Below are 23,127 nucleotides of genomic sequence, written 5' to 3'. Positions count from 1 at the left end.
CTTCTCACCCAACAAAACACTTCATATCCTGTCCATGACTGCAGTCAAAACAGCAGGGGGTAAGGAAATGACACTTTAAGACACATATGATCATTTAAATCATATGATGCGGCTTCAATTTTTCCTTCCTTTTTGGAGTGTTACAAGCTGTTCATGAATAGATAAGCTCTTTAAAGTTGCAAAAACTAAAGTCTCAAATCAAAAGAAATATTCTTCATAAAAGTTAAGACTCGCCTTCCTAAAAGGCCATGTTTAAACACGCCCCCACATGCCTACTTCACTGTGTGGGACGATTTTATATAATGCCGGCCAAATGTTCACACAAAGAAAGAAGGTGAAACTTTTATTATCGCTGTAGTATTGTTGGCGCCGCCGTCATGTCGTTGTTAAAGTGAAACTATTCTGTTTGGTCTTCCAAAAGAGGACACAACTAGAAATCCGTGGTTAAGTTGTATTTACAACACTGTTCTAGAACAGTTCAACCCAAATATTCAGATGTGTGCAGCGCATTTTACGGAGGAACGTTTCCTGAACTTGGAAGAGGAGCCTACAATGCGTCCGTGCACAAAGGTTATTTCTATAAAGTGGGGCAATTCCAACTTTGCAAGGACAGTCTGGCGCTTCTGAATCACAGTCTGTAAGTAAGTTTTCACATTTAAAGAATTTGCCACCGATGATTCAAACAAGAGTGTTGAGCAGTGTAGAGTAGCGCTTGTTGTTAGTTGTTTCTTTGAACACAACATGATTTTTTGTTTAGGCAGCGCAATATGCAACGCAACACGTAAAATGACAGCATAAGTCATTATAATCAGTAATTATGTCCCCACTGGATTCAATAAATGCCTCGTTTATAATGGGTTCTACTAGTTTTGCCTTGTCGCAATCACAGTATATGTTGAGCTGCGTAACAATTTCGTCACACGTTTGAGGTAATTAGCTAATCACAACACTCTGGATAGCTGGCCAATCAGAGCACACCTCTCTTTTCAGAACGATGAGCTTTGTAAAAAATTACGACTTTCAGAAAGGTGAGGCATAGGAGCAAAAATAATGTTATTTTTGAACCTTAAACCGCATAAACACATTGCATTACACCAAATAGACAAAATAATGTTCTTTTTAGCAACGTCATATGACCCTTTTAAGCAAAATATTATAATTTAAAAGGTAATAAATGTTCAAATACCAAACAATTTTTCTTTAAACATATAGGAATATCCGTTTAATTTAGTACAGCATTAGATATAAAACATGCGACTATTATTATTGCATACCTTCTACATGAGAGGATAACAAAGATAATTTTAACGTTTTTTATTTTTATTAATTCAGTAAGTGTTTCAGAGTGGCTTCACATATCTATGACATGTCAATAACACATTCAATCATTAATCATGTCAGTTGAGTAGCTGTAGATTTAACTTACATTTATGCAACATTTTATGAATAAGGAATTGCATCAAAATTAGTTATTGATTTACCTATGGATAGCCTGTTTTAAATACATTTTTACATCGATTTATTTTTATTCAGTGTGGAAATATGCTTTCTGATTCACTAATTAATAAAGGTGTACAGTACATTTTAGAGCTGTCAGGACTGTCAGATTTTCTGGGAAATTGCATGTTTCCATCAGTCGTCCATATGTGTTCATGAATAAAGAAGATAATTTTAGCAAATTGGCAGCAGATTGAAGACATATTTTTGTCTTTTTATTTATTTATTTTACCTGTAAGCATAGGTAGAACATTACACCTCAAACCATTAGATTTATCTGCACAGAAGAGTAGAACCTTCAATTCACGTATAGCTCTAGCAGTTTTAGATTTCAACCTCTGTAATTAAAACAGATTTCATTAACATATAAGCAGAGAGGGTGATATTATATACATTATTACTATGTGGGTATAATTTTGTAATGGTGGTATGTCTTAATGTAAATTACAAAGGTATACAGTGTGAATTTATATATTCAGTGTAGATATACAATTGAGGTAAATACAAATCATATCCCCAAATTGTGAAGCTCTTATGGAGACACATAGGGCTCTCATTTCATTTCTGAGACCCCTTCTGGACACTTTAAAGCGGACTCTTTCTCAGGAAAAACATAGTGGAAGCTAAAGGCTTTCAAGAGAGTGGTACAATTAATAAAAAATAAAAAATAAAAATAAATAAATTATAATAATAATCACTTATGGACAGCAGTCCAGTCAAATCAAACAGCTGATGCTCTCAGTCTCATCTAAATGACAGATTTCCTCCATCGGTGACCCTTAAAATACTCCATCTTCTGCAATACTTTTGATTAATTAAGTGCATTTCTTGTGTAATGTCTTTTATGCAACAACATGCTTGTATTACTTTATATTATTGTGCCCAGAAAACTTAATTACACATCTTACCGTTAAATAATTATATTGGAGAACATTGCCATATCTACATTCCCCCCATTTTTAAATGTTTTTTTTTCTCTCTTCCATCATCTCTCGCCCCCCTCCTTCTCTGGGTTTGTATTCTGTTTCTTATCTTGTCTCCACTCTGACTGTATGCATTTATTATTTATCCATCTGATTTATTTCAAAGAAATCCTAAAAAAGCAGATCAGAGCTGCACGGCACCTGATGCTTTATTCATGGACTAGTGCAGCTTTCAGACGACCCGCTGGCACACGGCCTGCTCTTACACAGCTCCCTGTGTTTCCTAATATACTGTCGAAATCTTGCACTGTGACTTACATCAGCCTCAGCAACATCCATGCTGTCAGTAAAAGCGTTTCGCTAAACACAACTGGCAACCCCAAATTCAAAAGGCATGTTACAACAGAGGGTAAATATAAAAGTCTTCTCCCTTTTAGCAGGGACAGTTGTTTTTCATAATTTTCTATGCGCTTTCCAACCCATTAGCCATTTCAGAACCATGTTGAGAGCCACAGTTGCTTAGAAACAATTTACACAAGTCACGCATGAAGATAGAAGCTTAGTACTCACCACTGTTTACCCTTCCCTCTGTATGCAGTACACTGCTTGTGTCCTGACCACAGAAACACACTGCTAGCTTAGTGGAGGTATGTCACCTGTGGAACGACAGCAAAGAGTGTTTCAATCACAAAATTGAAAGATCTCTCAATATTTACTTGTGCTCATTTCAAAACCATATGCTGAAATATAACACTCATTAAATAAATTAGATGTTCCAAAGTTTCAGGTAATTAGATATATTTAAACATATATAAATTAGATAAATATATAATGTATAAATGGTTAATGGGAGAACATATTTCCTTCATATCATTAAAAGCATTTATGATATGTTTAAATATATATGTATTACTTTAGTACAATTAAAATGTTATTGTAATAAAGCAACATATAAGGTATAGTAATGGTGATAATGATGCTAATAAAAAGTAATATGGTGACATTTTATTAATATGTAAAAATATTTAGACATAAAATCATACTTTATATATAAAATAATGACAACCTCATGTATTCCCAGAATGGGGCTGAATATGTTTGGCAGGTCCTAGACAAGCTGAGGGAATTCCATCTGTATCTCAAGGTGGAAAAATGCAATGTTCCTTGGCTAAAACATCAGTTCTGAAGACATTAAGATGGACGGGGGGAAGATGAAGCTGTCCGCACCTGGCCAGAACTCCAGAATTTACTTGGTTTTTCCAATTTCTACTGCCGGTTCATCAAGAATTACAGTTCAGTCATCTCTCTTCTGAAAGACAGCCCCAAGGCTTAGAAACCTGAACCTCTAGAGCAGGAGCGGTACTCTTACAGCAGCAGGGAAATCCATCCCGACTCCATCCATGTACCTTCTTTTCCAAGAAGCTGTCTCTGGTGGAGTAAAACTACATTATTGGCATTTGTGAACTCCTAGCCATCAGCCGTTTGACAGTTTGAAACATCCTTTACTCACCATCATGTCGTTTCAAACCTGTACTTGTGGAACATAAAAGAAGAATTTTCTTAACCAAGCTGATTTGGTTACCAATGACTTTAATTGCAGGAACACAAAATACACAAAATTCTCAGTTTATCTTCTGTTATTTTCCATGGTTTATGTTGTAGCCTTCACATTTTTTTCTTTCTAGTCGATTATTTTCTCATTTAACACAGTAATGGCTTCAAATTATCTTTTGGGAGTAATTTCACAGCCATATATATATATATATATATATATATATATATATATATATATATATATATATATATATATAGATATATAGATAGATAGATAGATAGATAGATAGATAGATAGAATAATATCCTTGTACATAATGAAAAAAGCACAAAATATGTTGAAGCTGGCAACTGCCTTTAAATCCACTTTAGCCTGAGAGTACTTTCAGTGAAAAATAACCATAATTATTTGTGTAGAGAAAACAAGACTAACCTAAAATAAGAGAAGTCAAATCTGAAATAATTTCAGTCCAAATCCTTTGAATTTTGGAATTGTATTGCTGTCCAGTCCAGTTCAGAAATAATGTGGCTTGCATAGTTATGGTTAGATCTAAACCCTAGTATAAATAAATAAACAAATGCCATACCATGCCATAATTTATTTAAAATAAATGTATTTCATACTAGGTATATTCAAACCCATTAACATTTATTGACATATCACTTAACACTTCATGATATAAAAATATAATTAAACTTTATTTGCAGTATTTTGTTTATTGCACAATACACATTTCTTAATATTATGCCTAAAAGAATATATGCCTACAAGGATTGTATGGTCTCTGTATTATATCAGTCTTTAAATGCAAGAAATTTAAAGTGTAGCTGAAGTATACTTGCAATGGTTCCACTTTAGCACAATCAGACATATTTAAGTATATCTTCAGTTGGACCTTTCGCACAATTAAGGTGCTTAAGCAAAAAAGTAATTGTTCCAATTTAGCAGACTGTAATTATAACAGTTTAATATACCAAAAATACAATGGCAGGGCATTTTTATTGAGCCCATAAATATGTAATTGTATTTGTAGTACACTTAGCACAAAATAAATGTATTTCAAATACATTTTAGTATTTTTTCCCTGCTAGTTTTTCATGATTTTAGACCTCAAAATGGAACTGTGCTAATGTTTAATCAGTCAAACAATATGAGACTAAACGTATCTGGGTAACATCCCTACTGACAGCATAACTAATAAGTCTTGCCAGGTCAGTTAAGGAGTACAAACCTTAAATGCTTGACAGTGGTCCTGAATATAAAATAGGTCATAACATTATCCCCGTAAACCTGTGAAAAGAAAACACTCTCTATACTGTGTCTGTGTGCATATGGCTCCTTATCTAATTTATTTTCAAAAAGGCAATACGCAACCCACACATCCTGAACGGGATTATAAGGGAGAACTTGAAACCTCTCTGTATACCTGAAGGACATTTTGTTAACATTAGTTTGCAAGAGGAGTGATTATCAGCCCTGTGTGTTTGCAGAGCATGTGGGCCGTTACAGACATAGTGGGACGTTCTGAAGGACGGGCCTTTTACAGAAGATAAGACTGGGGCCACCATGTAAGAATCAGTCAGATATAAGCAGGATATTATCATTCACTGCCTCATTGTTTAACAACATTTATCCATGCTTCTACATGTGTGCTGTTTTAGTTTGTCTAAATGCTTCAGATAGGAGGACAAACACATCTGTTGGCCAAGTAATGCTATTAGTTTTATCTTATGGGGAATTTTTAAAATACTCTATTTAAAAGATAATAGGGAGGTGGTTTTATTGCTTTTAAGATCTGAAATATAGTGTGAAATTTCAGATATAATTTTTCCTGCATTAGATGATCATAAACATATGGTCTACATTATTAGTTCGTAAACATATGGTTTCCGGTATAGAATGCATGTGGGTCAAAAAATATACAACTGGATGCATATTATTTATAATGCTAATTGTTTTTCAATTAAAAATGCAGTATGGTTATAATTTAAAATTGTGTGTGTATTGTGTATTATTATTATAATCACTTTCTGTAAACTAGAGAAATTAATAAAAAACACTAATAATACATATTTAGCCTAATATTAATTATATTAATACTAATTTTGGGAGGAATTTCAGAGTCATGTGAAACAAATAGGAATTTATTATTATTATTATTTCAGTTATTGTTTTTTTTTTAAGAGTAAGCCAAAAATATGTTTACTCTGCCCCCTAGTGTAGAAAAAATGGCTCAATTTACATGTCGTTTGAAACCATACCATTCCGTATGCACAAAAGTATAATAATATTTTGCATTTGTATTTATTTATTTATTATTTTTAGAGACTTAAATATAATATATAAATGGCAGAATTATAGATGTGGGATTTGTAACACTACTTCGGCTTGACAGTTTGTCACAGGCTGGGACTTCCACAGTCCAAATACGGCTGTATAATGTATGAGTAGTTTTGACTACAGCGGCCCACAGTCACTGAGGTAATCATTTCCCTTGCGTCAAAATTCCATTCTCACCAGGCAAGTTTTTCATTAAAGACTCCAGCCACAATTGTGTCCGATTGGTCCGAGCCGCGGGCCCAGTCTATGAAACGCGTCCTGTGATTGGTCGATCGTCGAGGTCCACAACAGTATCCCCGTTTTGATTGGATAGCCGCTTCGTTATCTTGCTACCATGTAGCTAGGTTGGCTCTAACGTAGGTATTAGTTTAATACATAGATAATTTAGCGATATATTAATTTATTAATATTTGTACAGTTAATACGTTAAATTAGTGTGAACAAAGCATGCGAAGGGTGACGCTTTTTGTCAACGGAACCTCCAAAAATGGCAAGGTGAGTGAACACACGCAGTTCACGTTTAGCCTGTAACTCCAGTAAGTGTTGAGGGGACAGTGATGAGCTGTTAATGCATCAAACCTTCTGTTACTACATCTCACTTTATGTAGTAAAGATACAGAAATCTATTAGATTGGATGACAGTCTAAAAAAAAAATCAGTTATCATGTTACTCCTGACGAATATGAGTAAGGCCATAAGAGCTCGCTTTACTGTTATTTTAACGTCACTGTTTATTATACGCCGAAATTGCATTTTCTGTATTGTGATGACACTACCAACAACAACTATATATATATATATATATATATATATATATATATATATATATATATATATATATATATATATATATATATATATATATTCTAATTGTTATATTTTTTAAATGCCTAGTAATAGTGAAAAATAGAAGTTATTTTATTCACTCCACACGTTATCAATGCAAAAGCTTGTAATAATTACTATAATAAAAAGTGATTGTAATTATTGCAAGCATTACAATTTTAATAGCTTGATCATGCATTTGTTTTTGTTTCTTTTGCAGGTTGTAGCTGTTTATGGGACTCTGTCTGATCTTTTGACAGTCGCCAGCAATAAATTGGGAATCAGGGCTTGTAACCTATATAATGGGAAAGGTGGTCTCCTAGATGACATTGCCCTCATCAGGTGCATAGCATTGGCATTTTTCAACTAATAATTGGTCATTTAGGAAAGACAGTGTTGGGAAAGTTATTGAAAAAATGCATTGCTTTTCTCAGTTTGACTTGCTTTGAGTTTAATGATTAAAGTGAGCCTTGTACTTGATTCTTGAGTGGGTTAAGCAAATGATATGCTAGATGAACTGAATTGTGTATATATTCCACAGAGATGATGATGTGCTGTATGTGTCAGAAGGAGATGCTTTCATCAGTGAGTCAACATCGTTTTGTTTTCTGCTTTATTCCACTTAAAAGATTGGGGTCATGAGATTTCCAGGGAACACAAACAAATAACAAAGATGCCTTTCTTAAAAGCTTGAAAATATATTTTCATTGTTCAGTGAAATGGGAAGTGTGCTTAGGTCAGTGTGTAAAACAATGAATGTGTTTGTGTTTTAGACCCTCAGAGTGATGGGAAAACGTCAGAAGACATCTCAGGGTCGCACACCGATTGGCTGAAGCTGAATATTGGTGGGCGGCTTTTTACAACCACTAGGTAAACAAACACATGCATCAAGGGTTTGCTGTCTTATTGGCTTAAAATTCCTATCAAGTTCAAAATATCAAGTTCTAATCTTTCATTATAATTATTCTTAATATATAATCTAAAATATAAGAGAGAGGAAATAAAGCAAAAGGCATGCATGAAAGGCTGTGATTTGAAAATGGTTAAGGTGTTTTTAGGCAAGAAAGAAACTGTCTTAACCATGGGAAAATTAGCAAAATATGTGACAACAATATACCAATTAATATATATATATATATATATATATATATATATATATATATATGTGTGTGTGTGTGTGTGTGTGTGTGTGTGTGTGTGTGTGTGTGTATGTATATGTTTGGCACAATAATATAGATTGAGCATAATAATATAGAATTCTAACATAATAAAATCTAGTCTCTGGTGTGCATGTCACCTTTTGTTAATTGAAATAAAGATGAAATAATGATTCAAACACTTAATAAATAAGAAAATGAATAAAACAAAAATGCAAATAAATAAGTTTAAGTTCTAAAATAAATTGAAAAAAAAAAAAATCATGCTAAATAAATTCAAAGAAAAGCTAATTCAAGATATGAATACTAAATAATAAGATAACACTAGTCTGCAGATGCTTAGGGCTGTGTCCTTGCGATGTGACTAATCAAGTCTGATCTGTGGTTTCTTCTTATTTAAGGAGTACTCTTGTGAGTAAGGAGCCTGACAGCATGCTGGCACACATGTTTAGAGAGAAGGGTAAGATGAGTTCACGTTCACTCACTGACTGCTCGAAGCAGTGTTTGTTAGGCTAGTTCATCAGGTTGTGAATCAGAGTTCTTTCTTGATCTGTAGATGTATGGGGTAATAAGCAAGATGAGCGAGGGGCTTACCTCATTGATCGCAGCCCAGAGTACTTCGAGCCCATCCTGAATTACCTGAGGCACGGCCAGATCATTGTCAATGAAGGAATAAACTTACTCGGTGAGTGACGTCTTAATGTTACCGAAGGCAATCTCGGATGATAGTTCCCATCTAGTTTATTAGATGTACATTAGATATTAAAGTTAGTATGTTAGATGCTGTATATTTGAGCCTGAGGTGTAGATTGATGCAATAAGACTACACTTGGTAAATCACTGCAGTTCAAGGTTATTTTTTATTATAATGCAACAGCAATAGTACTATAATAAAATGCTCCTTCTTTATATAAATAATAATAACGTATGAGTGTGTCCATATCCTAAATAACTTTCATTCTAAAGTTATTGTAATGTTTATTTTTTTACTTTTTGTAGGAGTACTGGAAGAAGCTCGATTCTTTGGAATAGAACAAATGGCTGAACAGCTAGAAGTGGCCATTAAGGTAATCGAATAGAAGTGTTTGTGTTTATAAATGAAGTGTTTCTTACGTAGAGTGTAAATAAAAGCTTTGTGTCGTCAGCTTTTTAAGACATGCTCACCAAGGCTATCAAAAATACAGTAAAAAAAAAAACAGTAATATTGTGTAATATAATTACCATTTAAAATAGCTGTTTTGTATTTTTAATATGTTTTAGCATATTGTTTGTGATCGCAGAACTGAATTTTCCGCATCATTACTCCAGTCTTCACTAGCTACAGTATGTTTCCATCAACCTGTTTTCATGTGCAATTTGAAGTATAGCATCAGCAATGAGTGATGGAAATGCTACCTTATAAATGTTTTTATGCTTGCTTGAGTGTTTTTTTTTTTTGTACTTGTGCAAAAAAGGGTTAGCGGGATAATCGTGCATAAAGAAAAGTCCTGACTAAGCAGTGGACTGATCTTGTCGCACAGCATGTGAAATGTTGTTTTGATAATTCTTAAAAGCCAGAGCAAATTTTTTGTAACGTTAGAAATCTCTTTAATTTTCCATTTGATCAATAAAATATCTTAATGACTCCAAGCAAGGTTCTGTATATACATATATTTATTCATTTTATTAATCTTTTTTTTAATTTTATTTTCCATGACATGCAGAATTCTCATCCACCTGAAGACCACTCTCCACTCTCCCGGAAAGAATTTATTCGGTTTCTGCTAGCTACGCCAACCAAAGCAGAGCTACGCTGTCAGGTATAAGATGTTTTTTTTTCTGTAATTCTTCAGACGTGTGTTTTAGTCAGTTTGATGTGGGCATTAAGGTGTCTTTTTTCCTCTTTCCCTCTCAGGGTCTTAATTTCAGTGGAGCGGACCTTTCTCGGCTGGATTTGCGATATATCAATTTTAAGATGGCAAATCTGAGCCGCTGCAATCTGACCTATGCAAACCTGTGCTGCTCAAACCTGGAGAGAGCGGACTTATCTGGAGCCAACCTGGATGTGAGCCGATCAAAACTTTTTTTTGAATCTCTTCTTCTGGTTTTAATCCTTTTGTACTGATATAAAGCCTTGCCTGTTCTCCAGGGTGCTAATCTTCAGGGCGTGAAGATGCTCTGCTCTAATGCGGAGGGAGCGTCACTGAAAGGATGTAACTTTGAGGATCCCTCTGGGCTAAAGGCCAATCTAGAAGGTAAAACTGCACACAGAAGCCATTGTTTAGCATTAGAAATAAAATGACATACATTAGTCATTGCCAGCGATGTGTCAAAAGTACTGATACCATGTCGATACTTAAAATGTAAAAACGTAACAATACCAGGCTTTCTGCAGTACTGGTAGTACCAAGTACAGGCCTGATTCTGTAGCGGCTAAGCTATCTCTGAAGAGCATTAATAGTTTCTATTAACAACAAATTTTTACAACTTTGAGTAATGCAGCCAATCACAGGCTTGTTTGTTGAGCGAGTGGACGCAACAGCCAGTCAGAGGCTTTAAAGTCCGAATCCACTCAATACACCAGATACCATTAACGACAGACCTACTGTGAGCTCCGCGTTTGCTAATTAATGGTATATGCTTTTGTTGAAGCCATCAGTTGTCATTATTTTAACTTCTGTTTTCAATCATCATGAACTACATCAAAAACTACACGACCCATGATACTGTAGAAGAGTCCCATGACCAATCAGAGAGTCACAGCGAGCAAAACCAGCTCTTTAGCTCCGCCCACTCAGTAATCCTAATTTGAATAATATATAATCATAACCCAATCATAATTTGAATAAAAGTTGCATTTTTCGTACTGTTAAGCACACGCTGGAAAGCCTCAGGAGAGCTAGCCATTTAAAAATGTGGGACTGAATCTGAAATTGTGATGTTTGACAGAAATGACTATAGCAATGGAAAAAAATCTGATCTGAATCAAAATAGATTTACTTTAATTTGATCTTTTTAATGCAATGTCTACATAATTGAACAATACTTGAAGGCTACATGATAATGTAACTTATTATTTACTTATAATTATATAATTAACCGTTTTTTTGCCAAATTGTTAAATGAAAAAATATTAAAATTGTAACGGTTTTTTTTTTTTATAGTATACCGAAATTGGAATAGAGAACTGTGGAATTTTACTGGTATTTGTTCTGGCTACTGACATTGTGCTTTTGTGACAACGCTACTCGCTGCTCATGAAAATGATGCCACATTAATGTTGCATTATCATGGTTTTTGTTTTGCAGTTGGTTAATTCGTGTATACTCTGTGCACTTTAGGGGCTAATCTGAAAGGAGTTGACATGGAGGGCAGTCAGATGACTGGTATAAACCTGCGTGTGGCCACGCTGAAGAACGCTAAACTGAAGAACTGTAACCTGCGTGGTGCTACATTAGCCGGCACAGATCTCGAGGTGAGACCTATCCACAGATCTAGCCACATTCCTGATGTAATAACCCTAAGAAAATGACAAATGTTTTCTTTCATGTGTGTGCAGAACTGCGATCTCTCAGGCTGCGATCTACAGGAAGCCAACCTGCGTGGTTCAAATGTGAAAGGAGCCATCTTTGAAGAGATGCTGACTCCACTGCACATGTCCCAAAGTGTGAGATAACCAATTCGATTTCTCCCTGCCCGGCCACCTCACCAGCCAGCTATTCACAGCTCTCCGTTTCCCAGACCCCCACTTTTCGTTTCACGCTCTTGTGAAACCGTATGCAATATTAGCACTTGGTTTGCCTTTGAGCTTTACTCTCATGCACTAGTGCACATCCAGGGTCTGTAGTCACGGCCAAAAATAGCAAAAGCTTAGTGTAGAGAATCCAAATATTGGAAAATGCCATTTGTCAAACCAAACTTGTTGCTTTTGAACTGTTCAGTTTTACCGAATGTATACGTTTCATGTTGTGTTTGTCTCAAATAATGAAGTCAACATTTCAGTCAATCAAATATTCAACCAAATATATCTGTAGTATTTTAGATTCATCAATCAATTGTAGGTGGTTTATGATAAGGCTTATTGCTGCACAACTTACTACAGGCGAAACAAACTCATAATAGTAGCTTTTTATATGGAAAATACCTTAAACATCTCATGTAACTGACAGGCCTGGTTTCAAATATGCAACATAAGCATATGGCTCTTACATATTCTGTTTTCACATTTACATGTAAACCAAATTCATTGTTTTGATTTCTGATTTGCCATTGGTTGTTTAATCTACCTCCCTTACAACCCGTTCTAGTTCATTTCATAAGTTATTTTTAGCTTTTGAAACCATGCAGTCATGCAAAGATTTCAACCAAATGCAAACCAAGTTTTACTGCATTTTTTGCAACACCTGTTAATTCTTTAATAACTGTGTAATAACACTTAGCCATATGTTAATATGCACAATAATTAACCAGTGGTGCCAATATGCTGGTTTTTAATATCACTATATGGAATGTGTAAATGTTTCATTTTTCAGATTTCTTATTTTGCCCATATTTTCTTTCTTTCATTGATGAAGTGACATTTTGAAGTGACCAACCCACACCCAAAAATGTTTGTGATGTTTATCATATCACTATCAAATCCAGTGCTTCCTTATTTAATGTTTGTCATGATATTATGTTTGTTCATCAATATCGTTTCACTTTTTGTTAACATTTTGAACATATAAAGCACTAAATTAGGACTTGTACATTCATATCCAAAAATGATGTTTGTAAGACTGACAAAGTAGCACATTTATGAAATGCAACTTAGGTCTAAGTGCTGCTCAGTTATTGCATTATAATATCAACTGACCTGGATTATTTGTTGCATGGTTAAAAAAAAAAAAAAAATCAAAACCTAACCATCTCGGTCAGAGATTTCTGTCAGTGGCTCAGAGTTATTTGTAATACAACATGCTGTTATTTTCATTTACAAATGTTATTGTACTGTAGGTACTCTATCAATCCTGTTTAACGAAGGCAATCAAAATAGACTTTGGCACTTGAAGTGTGATTGTCTATGTATATCAGACCCTTGTGGAAAGGGTGCTAGCTATTTATTTATGTATCAGCCTGTATTTATGTAAGTGGTGGAGGGGATGATCTTCCTATTCCCTCTTTACCAAACTTTGTTGCACTCTATTACGGAAATGTGTTTCCATAAATAGACTGTTATAATCAAACTCCTGTTGTCTGTTTTTTATTCTTTTGGATATACATCCTATTGGAATGATTGAAAGAATACTGAAAAAAGTACTCAACTGTTTTAAATATTATTATTAATAATAATAAATGTTTTGTTGAGTAGCAATTCAGAATACTAAGTTAAAATGAATTCTGAAGGATCATGTGACTGAAGACTTGAGTAATCATGCTGAAAATTCATCTTTAAACACAGGAATAAAATACATTCTAGAATATATATACAAACAGAAAGCATTTATTTTAAATAGTAAAGATATTTCACAATATTTCTACTTTTGCTGTATTTCTGATCAAAAAAATAAATAAATAAAATAAATAAATAAAATAACTTCAGAGGAACTATTTCCTGTGGTAATCAACGGCATGCTGTCAACAGAGCTTAAGCTATTCTTAACAGAATATTTCCTTGAAGTCTTGTTATGTTTAGAATTATTTTAGAGTGAACAGGAAACATTTTATGAGAGGGGGTTCAGCGAAAAATCGGCAGCTGTCAGCAGGAAGTGGCTGTCACTGGCAGCAGGAAGTGGCTGCCAATAAAACCGGATGGCAGCTGTCGCTAATACCCGGAAATTGGAGGAGGCTGCCGGCGGCAACAAGACAAATAAATAATTATATACACTTATGATTATGTTTAATACTTTTTTAAATAAGTATAAAGGTCAGTATTGTATATTATTTGATTTAAAATATTGATCAAATATAAACAAAGAAATAAGATCATTTTGCTGAACATTAATTTCCAGCTGAATGTTTATGCATGCATGTATCATTGTTTGTGTGAAATAAAACAATTTATATTTATATACGAGAGTGGCACTTACTGGGTGTATGTTGTATATTTATTATAGGCTATATACACAAATGACTGAAAAGAGAGAAGTCTTAAGGACCTTTATTTAAAATCATAATTTGCGGTTATATTTGTAGTATTTCAAGAAACAACTATATATATATATATATAGTATAAAGTAGCTGTTAAATTTGTAACTGGGTTAGTAAGTTGTCAAAGTCAGTGCTTTACAATGTAAACAGTATAAAATATATCCAGTAAGCAAGCAGACTAAAATATCAATCAGAATCACTAACAATCTGGAGGTATTTTCAAGACTCTTAGATCAGAACTGATGAGGTATACGGAGTTACTTCTCCAGCATCTTGCATGAATCACTGTAAAACCCAGGGTGGATGTGCATCTCTCCTCATTTTCCTCTTGCAACATGGTCAAGTCAAGCATCGTTTATATAGTGCTTTTAATAATACAGATCAAAGCAAAGCAACTTTACAGTATTAAATAGGAAAATAGTGTGTCAGTCAATAATGCAGAAGGACATTAGTAAACTCAGTTTGTAGTCAGTTTATCATTCAATTCAGTGATGTCATCCTTCAGCTCGGTTCAGTTTAAATTAAATAGTATCTGTGGAATCATTTGCAATCATGTCAATGATATCACTGTAAATGAAGTGACCACAACGAAGCAAGCCAGAGGCGACAAGGAACCAAAACTCCACTGGTGACACAATGGAGAAAAAACAAGGTCTTTACAGGGGATCTGTATCTGGGCTCTAGTTGTCCTGGTCTCCGCTGTCTTTCATGGATGTAGAGGTCCTTTCTAGGTGCTGATCCACCATCTGATCTGGATACGTACTCGATCCAGGTGACTGCAGTGACCTTCGAATAAGAAAGAAACAGATTAATATAATTGAAGATGTTAATATATATACGATGTTTGATAGGGAGCCAGTACAGGGTTTACAGAACTGGGCTAATCCGGTCATACTTCCTGATTCTAGGAAGAACTCTAGCTGCTGCATTTTATTATTCATAAGAAAATGGTGACTTTAATACCCAAATTGCTTTATTAACAGTAGACATGCATGCACAGCCATATTAATGATTATTCCCATTGCATCTTGTCATCATGTACAGAGCAGTGTTTACATTTTCATGCATAATTTGCACACCTGGTAAGCAGTTGTTGTAAACCTCATCGCAGTGTCTGCAGGGTGTACATTTTGTTGAATTCCTGACATGGCTTAGACTTGTTCTCCATTTTGTTCCACCTGTATATTGAGATGAGGAGCATGAAAACAGCATTATTACAAAGATAAACATTCAGACATGGAAACTGAGAAATGTTATGGCACCTTTTTAAACCTCTAATCAAATATGTAAAAGATACTCAGCTAAGCCAGCTGGATTGTGCCCTCTTTCAAAAGGAGTCTGTATACAGTATAGCAGACTTCTGAATTTGGAACAAACCAAAGACGGACTTAATAAAGTAGCATCACCCTCCTCCAGGATCACGTAAAGAAGAATTTCCAACAGGACAGCATCTGGCAACTATTGGGTATTACAAAAAAAAAAAAAAAAAAAAAAAGGTGTCAGTGCCATGGTTTTGTCTCAAGATGCACATCAGTAATGTTTTTTTTTTTTTTTTTCTAAATGCATGTTTACAAAAGCTACTTCAATGTTCTAAATTTAACTACAGCCTAATCCTGGCTTAATCCAAGCCCTGTCTGTGAAACTAGACCTAAAAGTTATAAGGAATTATGAACCAGTCCATTATATTTTGTATAGATAAAAAAAAAAAAAAAAAAAAAAAAAAAAAAAAAAAAAAAATTGTTTTGCATTCACATGCTTACAACTTCAACTGGTACACAGAACAGTTCTGCACATGCATAGTATTAGATAAAACACACCTCAATAGGCCAAAAAAAACAAACTTCTTTTAAGAAATGTATATCACACAATCTCCTGAAAGACTTAACATGCACAAATATATGGTTAGTGTTGCAAATTTATCTTCTACCATTCCAGTCAAACAACATTCTTTTATATTGTTCAAAAGACTGTTAACACGCTAACAAACGTTAATATTTAATGGTACGTCAAACGTAATTTGAAGTTAATGGTAGGCCCCTAACAAGGTACACAAACAACGTTGCTACCACTAATTAGATTTCATTGAACAATTAAACCAAAGTAGGCACCAAGTCTACCAAGTCGTCCACCAAGATAACAATTAAAAACAAACTTACAACGCAAAAAAACATTAATTACTCCGATGACCAATTTCTGAACTTACCGTTTGATCAATCGCAACCATTACTGAAGCGTTTGGGTGCAGTTATATCTGATTGGTTACGCCCACGTTGGTCGATACTGATTGGCTCCCACCGAATGGCAGGTCCCGCCTACCACCCGGCTGCCAGTTACTGCCTTCCGGCTGTCAGTTACTGCCTTCCGGCTGTCAATGGCAGCCACTTCCTGCTGCCAGCTGCCGATTTTTTATCTGAACCCCTGCTGCATTTTATTCAGGTTTTCTGTCTGTCTGCCTCTCTCTGTCTGTCAAAATAAGGTGGACAACCAAACGGCATATATGTGCTCACAAAAATATTTATTATTATTATTATTTTTTTTACACTAAAACCCTAAAAATAAAAAATAAATTAAAACTAAGCCAGCGCAACCAAAATCCATGGCTTTTATTTTGAAAGCCGTTTTTTTATTGTTGTTGTTGCGCGCAGAAGCTGCTCCGCTTCACAGCCGCTTTTTCTTTCCCAACCCATGTGCAGGTAATGACAGTTTTATACACACAAAAACAGATGTTCGTTCATCAAAACTCATTAAACAAAACGCAAAAGTGTCTATTGTTCGTCTGATAACCTTGCATATTTACTTGCTAGCGAAATGTGAATAACAGCTGAACGCATTGTCACTAGTGTCCATAACACACATGAAGTATCATGTTGGGCGTATCTGTGATACTTAATACAGTTCATACCAAATAAACCTCGAATGGGTTCCCATGGAAATCAGTGCACCTGTAGTGCACATAGCTCAACAGCAAGCGTCTATCAGACTCTAGAGGAGATGGACTTTGAGAGAGGTACATAACTGCTTGCATGTTCATACACACACACACACACACACACACTCATATACAGTATATAATCATATCACCTCATACTGGCATATTAGAAAGATGTGGATTGTTTGCTTGTAGGTATATGGTCAGCTGCAATGGATGGAGATGTGGAGAGAGTCCGGACATTTATCAAAAAAGGGATTGATCCAAATGTGAGGGACCGGGCAAACTACACTGCTTTGGTTTGTTCATGTTATAATTCACCATTAATGCAAACAGTATTAATTATGATCATTTCATATTGCATAACCTATTCACAGGTACTGAGAATATTTATTTATTTGTATTATTTTTGAGCAGCATTATGCTAGTCGAGCAGGTCAGCTGTCAGTGTGTGAGTTACTCCTGGACTGTGGCGCTTGTGTGAACGTCCAGACCCGTGGTGGGGCAACCCCGCTTCATAGGGCGGCTTACTGCGGACACCACAATGTGCTCAAGTTACTGTTAGACCGTGGGGCTGATCCATGTCTGACTGATGATGATGGATCTACAGCACTTCATAAGGTACTACAGCTCGACATGATGAATTCTTATGTAGAGCTTGTTTTATTAGTTGCATGTTATTTGATGGCAGTTTCTGAGTGTGTTTGTGATTGTATGTGCACACAGGCTGCTGAACAGAAGCATTTGGTGGTTTGTGAGCTGCTGGTGAACCGCTTTCCAGCCTTACGGGTTATGAAGAATAAAAGATCTCACACATCTTTCGATCTCTGTCCAGAGAATGAGTCCCTGAGACCACAATGACCTGATCTTACCGTCTGTAATGCCTTTGGCCTTCTCCTGAAAGAATATGAAGTACTTTTTCAAAAGCTAGGCTGTGCTTTGTAAATAAGTGTGTCTTTTGGTTGGAATGAGGCATAGTTACTCAGGTTAATCTTAATAGTCATTTCTTCAAGAGTTAATCCACTGCTATTAAATTTGACCAGATCAACAAAAAAAGGTTTGAATCAATGGCAGATTTAGCTTGGATGCCAATGCTTGTCAATTTGACATGGAGTGACCAAGTTTGAGAGAAAACTTTATTTTCCAGTAGAGGGTGATAGAGTCCTGTTAATGCAGCATTTCATAAGGAAACCTAGGTTTGATGCCTCGGAAGAACTTTGATAACTTAATAAACAGCTGTTTACATGCCCAGATAAGTAAATATGAAGATGATGCTTTGTATAAATTAACAGTGCAGATCAATACAGATGTCACTACAGAGCAAAGGGGCAATGTTTTGTGTGTTTGTGGTTCTGTGTGCTTAGGAATGATGTGTTGTACTTGTAATTGACCAAAACATTTAGAATATCTGATATACAGATGTTTTGTATCATAAAGGTCATCTTTAGATAGGTTTCAGAATTACTTATATGCATATAAATAATCTGATTATTGTTTATTTGCACAGTTTTACCTCTAATTCATAATACTTCTTTCACTGGCATGTCTTTAAATGTTTCCCGTAAAGCTCAGTGGGTGTAATTTCCAGAAAAAAAGAAAAAAAAAAACAGCAAACTCGGTAGGAATTTGGTGAGGGTGGAGTGAAACATAAAATCTTCTCGCGAGTCTCTGCTCATTAATTTAACTGAGTTTCAGTCGAGTCGAAAGAAGAACAGTCAGATCCCAGTGGTTTCATGAAAACCAAAAGGATTTATCTTATAACAAAGAGAGAATAGTCCAGTGACAATTTGGAAGGATAGAACAAGGAAAATGTGAGTAAATTGACTCTTAACATGTTTTTGAAACGTTTTAGAGAGTTTTTCTAGCGTCCTAACATTTTAATATATATTTAATAAAAAGTAGTACGATACGCAGTAATCCGCATATTGTTGTTTTCTATTCATGTTTTATTTTCTGTTCTTGTTCACTCTTTGCCTTACACTGTGCCTAGGATTATTTTCATTTTCTACTATTTGTATTGGTTTATTTGTCTGAATTAGGAGAACCAAAAGATGTCCTCGTTACAGTGTTTCATGGAAAATCATTTTTGATGAAAAAAACAAACAAACAAAAAAACGCTTAAAGCTACAGAACTTTATTTATTTTCAGATTGGCTCTTTGTTATGTGGGTTGTGCACAGACCAAATTATTGATTTAAATAAGCATATTTCTATATGGAATCATTTGAACGACACATTTTGTAACTAATGGTATTTATTATATACAACAAATAAAAATGGATATAATGTGGTAGTTCACAAAGAAATAAATACCTACTATATGTGCCTTACTTTAACACAAAAAGGGAGATGTTAGCTTTTGTCACCATTCACTTATATTGATAAAAAAATTATAATAATAAACACAAAGAAATTTGTAAGTAATGATGAAAATAAAAATATCCTGGTGTACTATCCATTCGAAGATATACACAAAAAATAATGGACGATTATGCACTGGTGGTCTTAAAGAAATGTGTAATAGCAAATTAAAGACAAGTAATGAAACTCAAAACTATAAAACAAGCTCCAAACAGTTGTTTGCTGTTATAAGGCCAATGTTTTCAACGTTTGGAGTTTGTTGTTGTGTTGTGAAAAACGTTGAATTAATTTGTATTTTTAATTAAAGTGCAATTAACATTCATTATGGTACATACACTATTCTAGCAACAATCAAGTGTTCTTGTCCCCGAGTAATATCTGCATAGATCTGATTCTGAAAGGGAACACATAAATTAGCCATCCATATTCAAGTAAAGAGAAGTCTCTGGTTGGTGGAACTGGAAATGACTTCGGTTCAGGTTTTCACAGCACCTCTCCTGTTTCTTTGTCTTCATGAACTGCCCTGAAATACAACTCAAACGGTTATAGATGTTTGCTGGCTGTGTTTTGTATTAACAAATGTGATGTTTATGCTTTTAAAATGCTGTGCTGGAACATTAGCCAGTTGCTACCAAAATACAATGTTGTGAAAAGTTTTGCGTTTGCTGGGAAGTGTTCTAATGCATGTGTGATAATTCAAACTATTCATTCATTATAGTACATATACAGTACATTTGACCGAAGGTGTGACTGTGATGTCTGACAGAGGAGACGTAAAGCATATTTTTCCTTAACATCACTTAGAAATGCAAGAAATAGACAACTCATACCGTGCAAAAGCTGTCACTGGGGCGGTACCCTTTCAAAAGGCATACCTTTGTACCTAAAGAGTTCATATAGCACCTTAAAAGTACATATTAGTTTGTACTTTTGAAAAAAAGTTTGGAAGAGAAAAGGTAATGGAAAAAATCAAGAATGAGAAAGAACAGGAAAGAGTTCATCAGCCTGGCCGTAATAGCGGGAGTGGGCGGTCAGAAAATTTGGCGGGAGGCCCGCAGGGAACGGTGGTGTGTAGTAGAAATGGAGTCAACACAAGAAGTGGAGAAGAAAATTAAAGCTGCTATTTACTTGACAAAATCAAGGCAAGTCAGAAATCTGGAAACAATTCTAATCTGTCACTGAATAAAGGGAAAGAGTGATTTCCTTTTCTATGCGTTTGACCAATAACAAATTACACTTAATTATGTTCCTGTAAATTAACAGGAAATTACTGGCAGCAGGGTTACCATTATTTTCCTGTTATTTTAACAGTTAATTCCTGTTAATGTTTTTTTTTTTTGTTTTTTTTTTACAGTGCACTCCCCGTAATGTTTTTCAACAGGAATTTACTGTGAATCAGAAAAAAAAAACAGGAAACAACTGGCAGCAGTGTTACCATTATTTTCCTGTTAAATTACCATTTATTTGATCTCCATTAAATATTTTCATTAATTTTAGCATAGTAACGTGTACCACTGATTGTTATAGACATATTCTAGCTTGAGTTGATACAAGAACAGGAATAATCCATTTTAATTGTAATACAAACACTGAAAGGTAAATACTTACAAATGTCGGCACACATGGATCAGACCAACCACAGAAATATATTGTATATCATGTTCATTGCTGACATCTGTGGTCACTGGATGGAAAATAACAACTACGTCTGTCTTAAAATAGCAAAGACACTTGTGTTTGGCTTTGCGCTGCGTCGGGGCAAGATAGGGCCCTAAACCTCAACATTTAATGTTCCATGAACTGCTAAATTTCAACTAAAAAGACTCAGACCAAGGATATACACTGTGACTCCCGGTCACATAAAAATGTTACACATAGGCTCAGATTAATCACAAACAAATCTCATTTTCTCTTGTTCTTGCTTTAAAAAGTAGCAAATACATTTGTAAACCCAAATACATAGTTCATTATAACACAATGCTGAACCTCAACACTTTATGTAAACCACTAAAATTCAGCATTTTTGAATGCATTCAAGCCAATACTTAACACTTAATGGAACTATTCATCAATAAAGAGCAATAAACAAAAACACAGTTACTGCTTAGACCACTAACCATTGTCTCAAAGCACACAATGAGGATCCTTTGCAAAGTCTTGGGTCTGTATATGAGAGAGAGAGAGAGATATGAGTTCCATAATTTCACATTTTTAATCCAAAATTATCACATGGCTTGACCTAACAAAAGCTCATTTTAGAAACAGAGAACAAAACAGACAGAATAACATAAAATAATAGAAAGTGTGATGAGTACAATTTATTGATCTTTAAAAGAACAAAAAAAAAGAATGGCAAAAGAGCATGGAAGAGGAGTTCAGCATTCTATCTTTAAAAGGCAGTTGGGAATGAACATTAGAATGAATTTCCCCAGCCTCCTGGGTCATTGCTGTTTGAACAGGTGCAATGTACAGGTGCTGGTCATATAATTATAATATCATCAAAAAGTTGATTTATTTTAAGTGAAACTTGTATATTATATTAATTCATTACACACAGACTGATATATTTAAAATGTTTGTTTCTTTTTATTTTGATTATAACTGACAACTAAGGAAAATCCCAAATTCAGGCTTAACTGGTTCCTGACATTACCCCCCCCCCTCCAGGGTCTGCGCCAGCGGACCTTTCTTTCTAACTTCGTGAGGGTCTGCCACGAGGACGTGGAGCCTGGAGAATCTTGAGGCCAACACCATGGTGGAGCTGACAGTGGGAGGAACCAAGGGGGAGCTTTGACAGAGGGATTGGGCGACACCCCGAGGCCGATCCACGGAAGTGGAACCATTGTGCATGGTGAAACTAGTGGAGCGGAGAGCTCGACTGACCAGGTCAACATCGCAGGCCTGGAAGCCCAAGGTGGAGCGGCTGGATTGCATGCCTGAGGCGGAGCTGAGAATTCGGCTGACCAGGACAACGATGGGGCAAGCGAGGACAACAGGGTAACCGGAGGAAAGGAGGAGACTGGTGAAGCCAAAGGGGTGGAGGGTCGAGGCAAAGCCGGAGACCCAGAAGTCCATGGTGGAAGCTGAGTGATGACCGAACAAGGTTTGTCTGGATGGACGAGGGAGCCCAGAGGATCCCAGAGATCCTTGGGCAGATGGGCCTCAGTGGAGCCAAAGGGATGCAGAGCCAGTGCAGTGCCAGCAGGCTGACAGGCTGAGGTGGAGACATGGGTCTGGAGGGCCAAAGTGCAGCAGAGGACTTCGCGCAATACTGAGCTGGTGGAAGGGAAGCCTCTTCAGGGCCTGACGGGAGATCGGGAGCCTCTTTGGGGCCTAACGGGAGATCAGGAGCCTCTTCTGTGCTTAACTGGGGATCGGTCTGGAGGGCCAAAGTGCAGCAGAGGACTTCGCGCAATACTGAGCTGGTGGAAGG

General features: G+C 35.6%; 3 protein-coding genes across 5 annotated transcripts in view; all 3 read left to right on the top strand.

The window, feature by feature from the left end:
• The first annotated feature begins 6,621 nt into the window (after nt 1-6,621).
• Nucleotides 6,622-13,498, top strand: LOC113043378 (BTB/POZ domain-containing protein KCTD9-like). Its single transcript, XM_026202711.1, has 12 exons — nt 6,622-6,810; nt 7,361-7,482; nt 7,682-7,725; nt 7,914-8,010; nt 8,699-8,757; nt 8,854-8,982; nt 9,297-9,364; nt 10,001-10,096; nt 10,192-10,341; nt 10,426-10,531; nt 11,618-11,751; nt 11,836-13,498. The coding sequence occupies exons 1-12, from the start codon at nt 6,763-6,765 to the stop codon at nt 11,950-11,952; spliced, it is 1,170 nt and encodes a 389-aa protein (XP_026058496.1). The 5' UTR covers nt 6,622-6,762; the 3' UTR covers nt 11,953-13,498.
• A 3,551-nt stretch (nt 13,499-17,049) lies between these two features.
• ankrd39 (ankyrin repeat domain 39) lies at nt 17,050-19,457 on the top strand. 2 transcript variants are annotated; one of them, XM_026202706.1, is made up of 5 exons: nt 17,050-17,098; nt 17,301-17,412; nt 17,530-17,633; nt 17,752-17,955; nt 18,061-19,457. In XM_026202706.1, exons 2-5 carry the CDS (start codon nt 17,322-17,324, stop codon nt 18,193-18,195), a joined length of 534 nt encoding a protein of 177 aa, XP_026058491.1. In that variant the 5' UTR covers nt 17,050-17,098; nt 17,301-17,321; the 3' UTR covers nt 18,196-19,457. The 2 variants fall into 2 exon arrangements, with proteins under 2 accessions (XP_026058491.1, XP_026058490.1); XM_026202705.1 differs by having other exon boundaries at nt 17,058-17,098; nt 17,210-17,412.
• LOC113043354 (fibroblast growth factor receptor 1-A-like) overlaps nt 19,013-23,127 on the top strand; it is a 27,375-nt gene continuing 23,260 nt past the window's right edge. For both annotated transcript variants that reach the window (XM_026202684.1, XM_026202683.1), the window contains exon 1: nt 19,013-19,145. The gene's annotated coding sequence lies outside the window, so the exon portion shown is untranslated. The remainder of the gene's footprint in view (nt 19,146-23,127) is intronic.

Source organism: Carassius auratus, chromosome 25 (assembly GCF_003368295.1).
Source record: "Carassius auratus strain Wakin chromosome 25, ASM336829v1, whole genome shotgun sequence".
NCBI lineage: Eukaryota > Metazoa > Chordata > Actinopteri > Cypriniformes > Cyprinidae > Carassius > Carassius auratus.
The sequence above is the reverse complement of the archived record's forward strand: the minus strand, read 5'-3'. Positions and strand labels throughout refer to the sequence as shown.

Excerpts from the sequence above, each read along its gene's own strand:
- ankrd39 (XM_026202706.1), top strand. The coding sequence starts at position 17,322 with ATGGGTTCCCATGGAAATCAGTGCACCTGTAGTGCACATAGCTCAACA. Across the intron at positions 17,634-17,751 it reads GGGCAAACTACACTGCTTTG|CATTATGCTAGTCGAGCAGG; the intron begins GTTTGTTCATGT and ends ATTTTTGAGCAG. Across the intron at positions 17,956-18,060 it reads GATCTACAGCACTTCATAAG|GCTGCTGAACAGAAGCATTT; the intron begins GTACTACAGCTC and ends ATGTGCACACAG.
- LOC113043378 (XM_026202711.1), top strand. The coding sequence starts at position 6,763 with ATGCGAAGGGTGACGCTTTTTGTCAACGGAACCTCCAAAAATGGCAAG. Across the intron at positions 6,811-7,360 it reads GAACCTCCAAAAATGGCAAG|GTTGTAGCTGTTTATGGGAC; the intron begins GTGAGTGAACAC and ends TTTCTTTTGCAG. Across the intron at positions 7,726-7,913 it reads AGAAGGAGATGCTTTCATCA|ACCCTCAGAGTGATGGGAAA; the intron begins GTGAGTCAACAT and ends TTTGTGTTTTAG.